Source organism: Fukomys damarensis, unplaced genomic scaffold, assembly GCF_012274545.1.
Source record: "Fukomys damarensis isolate Sample0158 unplaced genomic scaffold, DMR_v1.0_HiC HiC_scaffold_13, whole genome shotgun sequence".
Taxonomy (NCBI): Eukaryota; Metazoa; Chordata; class Mammalia; order Rodentia; family Bathyergidae; genus Fukomys; species Fukomys damarensis.
This window is the reverse complement of record NW_022900925.1, coordinates 38,643,020-38,647,471: the sequence shown is the minus strand read 5'-3', so window position 1 is coordinate 38,647,471 and position 4,452 is coordinate 38,643,020. Positions and strand designations below refer to the sequence as shown.

The 4,452-nt window shown below is 59.3% G+C and overlaps 1 protein-coding gene across 7 annotated transcripts; it reads right to left on the bottom strand.

Moving 5' to 3' along the window:
• On the bottom strand, nucleotides 1–4,287 carry Cfap97d1 (CFAP97 domain containing 1). 7 transcript variants are annotated; one of them, XM_033763072.1, is made up of 7 exons: nucleotides 4,015–4,287; nucleotides 2,848–2,988; nucleotides 2,357–2,427; nucleotides 2,067–2,185; nucleotides 1,073–1,207; nucleotides 440–496; nucleotides 1–151 (listed from the first exon to the last, which is right to left on the bottom strand). In XM_033763072.1, exons 2-7 carry the CDS (start codon nucleotides 2,969–2,971, stop codon nucleotides 19–21), a joined length of 639 nt encoding a protein of 212 aa, XP_033618963.1. In that variant the 5' UTR covers nucleotides 2,972–2,988; nucleotides 4,015–4,287; the 3' UTR covers nucleotides 1–18. The 7 variants fall into 7 exon arrangements, with proteins under 7 accessions (XP_033618963.1, XP_033618964.1, XP_033618962.1 ...); XM_033763073.1 differs by lacking the exon at nucleotides 4,015–4,287 and having other exon boundaries at nucleotides 1–148; nucleotides 2,848–3,091; XM_033763071.1 differs by lacking the exon at nucleotides 4,015–4,287 and having other exon boundaries at nucleotides 2,848–3,089.
• Between the last annotated feature and the right edge of the window lie 165 nt (nucleotides 4,288–4,452).

The following is a 4,452-nucleotide window of genomic DNA, read 5'->3' as shown; positions in this document are numbered from 1 at the left end:
CCCTGTGTCCCCTCCCCATCACCCTGATACAAATGCATGCAGCTCTGCCATTGACACCATAGTCCCGGGCTTTATTGTGGTGTCCTGAGGGTCTCGAGATTCAGGGTGGCCTGGAAGCCTTGGCAGTGTCCTGTCCTCGGTGACTGACCTGCTGTTGGGGGGACAGAGACTCTGGAGCTGGTTCTTTGGGAAGCCCAGTGTCCCTTCCCCTTCCACACCCCAGAAGGACGGGATGCTCTGGAGCAGTGACACAGACCCACGTCACTGGCACCACGGCAGGGCCGCGGGGAGCCCTGCTGTCTCATGGGAACAAATCGCTTCCCCTCCGAGGCCCCCAAAGCCTCACATGACAGATGAGTGTCACTGCCTTCTTGTAGGGGAAGCAGGGAGGGGAGCAGCTGTCCTGAGTGGGGTTCATGGGTGGCCAGCGGGCTCTCACCTAGTCATCTCCGGAGGGAAGGTACTTGGTCGTGTTCCGGATGTAGCGCCTGGAGTTCTGGAAGGAAGAAAAGGAAGAAAATCAGACAGGTTTAGGTCACTAGGGCTGTGGCTGAAGTTCCAAGTCCTAAGAAAGCCAGGGAGGACAGGGCTTTCACAACACCACACAGACACTGGTGGTACACGCCTGTAGTCCTACCACTCTGAAGGCTGAGGCAGGAGGATTCTTGTAAGTTCTAGGCCAGCCTGTACTATGTAGTGAGACCATCTCAAAACACAAAATAAAAAAACCGCTGCAGAGGCCAGGTGCTTGGGAGGCTGAGTTTGAAGCCATCCTAAGTAAAATGTAAAGGTGGCCTGGGAGGTAGCGCAATGGTTAGAGCACGGGCCCAGCTGCAGGAAGCCTTGGGTTCAAGGTCCAGCACCACAGCTGCACTGACGCCCATCAGTGCACAGCCTCTTGGGGGCGTGGCCTAAGTGGGTGGTGGGCCAGCCAGGAGTGCACCTGGGTCTTCCCTGCTCTGCCTGCCCAGGTGAAGTGAGGACACAGGAAGACGAACCAAGCGTCCCCGCCCCCGCCTAACATTCATGGCACCTTGGGCCAAGGATCGCTGCGCCCGGGCCCCACACGCGCCTCACACGTGCCTGCCAGTCGGTCTCCGACACCCTGCGGTCATAGTGGGACTTGCGGCTGCTCAGCCGCTTCAGGATGGCCTGGTTCTCCATGGTGATGCGCATGAGCTCACGGTTCCGCATCTCACGGTTCAAGCTGAAAAGCACGAGATGCGGTGGGCGGTGCCCGCACGCAGGGCCACTCCTGTGCCCAGCCCAGGCACAAGGCAGCCTGGCAACCACGCTGCACAGGCCCCACTGCCTGCCGGGAGGTGCTCTGCAGCTGGGATGGATCTCAGGCCCTGGCTCTGTTCAGGCTCCCAGAGACGGGAACCGGCAGGGGCTGGTGCCTCATAAAGGAGTCACAAGGGGCAGGTGGCAAGTTTGGGTTCATCTCTCCCCACTGGCTTCCAATTTTGAGATTCACCGACACTGGCCTCAAACTGGAAGTGATCCTCCTGCCTCAGCCTCCAGAGTACTGGGATGCTGGGTGTGTGCCACCACACCAGCAAAAATATACACCTATTTCATCTTCCTGGTGCGGTGCCCAGGAAACAGGTGCAGATCCAGTCTAAAGACACCATGTCACAGCCTGGCCGGGGCTGTGGTCCCATCTCTGTGTACCCCCACAATTCCTAGGCTGAAACTCTAATCCAGGGAGTGGTATTAATAGGAGGGGCTTGGGGGTGACCAGGTTGCCCCAGAGGGACCCGTGCTTTTCTCTGAGAAGTCTGAGAGCGACCCCTTCCCCACACTGCCAAGCTGAGCGTGGCGTCTACACAGCCTGCACTGCCCGATCCTGAGTTTGCCGGTGCCCTGGCCTCGGATCCAGCCTTTGGTCCAAGGTGGGGTCGCTGCTGTGTACGAATGTCACAGAAGCCCGCCCTGCACACCGAGACCCTCGGTAAGTGTCCTGGGTGAGGTCCAGGCCGGCTCGAGGCCCCTCTGAGTCTCCCTCTCTCTCGTGGTCTCTCGGGGCCTTGCAGGACCTCTCTGGGAACCTCACCCAGCCCCACCTCCTGGAGAAGTAGGAGTTCCAGCAGTCCACCTTGGCAGGGCCGCGGTGCACACTGGCGATCTTCTCACACAGCTGCCTGTTCTCGTACTCAATTCTGTCCATTCTCTTCTGCTCACACTGTAAGAAGCCCCGGCCGGTGTGACGCACGGCTCAGCATGGGGCCCGCCCCTCGGGACTGTGGGAAAGGCGCTGAGGGCCCAGGGAGACCGGGCAGGGCGGGCAGGTGGAGGCTGGGGGCTGGACCTCTAGGAGGAAAACGAAGACCGACAGCTACACAAGAACAGATACCTGCAGTTTGCTCAGCTTTAAAATGAGATGTGTGTGTGCTGCGGGAGGCTTGGTGTCCACGGTGGGCTTCGCTAGACAGGGGACAGCAGGAAGAACAGTGTCACAGCTCAGGGATCCACAGCAGCCTCCAAAACACTGGGCTGGCTGTGACCCCCGCCAGCCAGCTCCCTCTGGTTTAATCTCCCAAACTGACACCTCTGGAGTCTGAGCAGAGATGACAGATTGTGAGGGCAGAGTCCCATTTAGGGGCAGCCAGCCATTTAGGGGCTGTGTCTCCAAGCCCCGAGACAGACTCTGCTGCCCTCCCGTGTCACCTGCCCTCGCTGGGCAGGTGCTCCAGAGCAGCCTCTCATGCCAGCCGCAGAGTCTGGGCTGAGGGTGCGGTACAGCGAGAGTCAGGCTGTCGCCAAGCCGGGCCAGCTGGCTTTGTATGGTCCTGAGTGTCCCTGAGGTGCCCCCACCCGGCCTGGCCAGAGCTCCCTGCTGCCAACCTATTTGGAGCCGGTTCTGGTGGGAGAGGTAGTGGCCTAGGTCCAGTTTCCTCCTGAAAGCGGTGGTCTGCCTGTGATTGGAGACGACCACAGGGTAGGCCAGGTAGTCCAAGGAACTGTTCATCTTCTCATCCTGGGTCCCTGCAGGAGTGAGGCACCCGTGGCTCTGTGAGGTGCTGAGCTGTCCCTATGGTAGGCTGTCACAGTGATCCAGTGTGACATCAGGTGCCTCTGCAGAGGCAGGAGGAGCTGTGCCTGGCTGTCTCCGGGAGCCTGCTGTATTTATTTGCTTTCTATTTAGAAGAACTTTTGTTAGTATTATTATTATTACTTTTTTTTTTTGAGACAAGGTCTCACTGTCTCACACGATCCTTCTGCCTCAGCCTCCCGACGCCGGAATGACAGGTGTGTACAACCTCAATCAGGTGTTTTTTAAACCAACACAAAATCTATGTATTTTGGGGTTCAGACCACTAAGCTGACACAGTACGCACTGCAGTGATCAGGGCAGAGTACTCAGCATTTCTGTCCCCTCCAACACTTACCACTCTGTGTGTGGGCTATTATTTTTCTTACTTTTTTGTTTTTTTGAGGTAGACTGGCCTTGAACTTGGCACAATTCTCCCGCCTCAGGTTCCCTAGTGCTGGGATTACAGACATGCACACCGCACCCAGCTTGTTTTTGTTGTTGTTGTTGTTTTGGTACCAGGGATCCAACTCGGGTCCTTGTGCTTTTGAGGCAGGCTGTGGAACCACTGAGCTACATCCCCGGCCCTGCCCAGCTTGTTTTTTGGCTGAAGTAGGTCCTGGTCTAGAAGAACTCAGGAGACTCAGACAGAAAAGGAACGGTGTTCTGGGGCCCGCAGAGGGTACTTTCCAGGCCTTGCACCGTCACCCGTGTGCAGGGAGCCCAAGGCTGCAGGGGAGACCCGAGGTCACCAAGTCCCCTGCAGCAGGGCCAAGCACGCGGCACCAGGCCATGCCCCTCGCAGAAGGAAACCTGGGCTTCTCCAGGGCCCAGTCCATCCTGGCTCCACGTGGTGTCCCTGTGCAAGGGAGGGGATGGGCTCCCTGGGGACTGCGTGCGGCCCTCCCAGGAGCCCCAGGAGCTGGGTTCCAGTCTCCCTTCCCGACACCTGGGAGGAGTTCGGATTCCAAGTAGTCTACCTTCTGTGGCAGACGGCTGGGCGGGCCGGGGTCCTGCTTGGCCTTCTGTCCCTTGGCTACTCCAGAGGGTCACCTCGCTGGAGCCCGCGGGCCTCACGCAGCTCTGGGTTCGGACTCTGGACCCGGATCGGCCTGTATTGTCAACCCACTTCGGCAAATGCACCCGAGGTAGTCGCCAAGGGTGGGGACCCTGGAAGGCCCACGGGAACAGGGACGGAGCCCTGCACTGGGCTCAGGGAAATGAGCGCCTGCCCGACTCCTTTACAGACAGAGTCCAGCTACACCAGGGCTCCACCCGTGGGCCCTCCACGCAAGAGGGCAGCGCTTCCGCCCAGCCTGCACCCCAGGATCCCGCGCAGAGGAGAGGAGCCCCTTGGCCCTTTGTGCAGCCTCGCAGTCCGGGCCACCACCAGGACCTGAGCGGGGCGGGGCGAGATG

Excerpts from the sequence above, each read along its gene's own strand:
- Cfap97d1 (XM_033763072.1), bottom strand. The coding sequence starts at position 2,971 with ATGAACAGTTCCTTGGACTACCTGGCCTACCCTGTGGTCGTCTCCAAT. Across the intron at positions 1,208-2,066 it reads AACTCCTACTTCTCCAGGAG|CTTGAACCGTGAGATGCGGA; the intron begins GTGGGGCTGGGT and ends CGTGCTTTTCAG. Across the intron at positions 152-439 it reads TTCCCTCCGGAGATGACTAG|CAGGTCAGTCACCGAGGACA; the intron begins GTGAGAGCCCGC and ends TCCCCCCAACAG.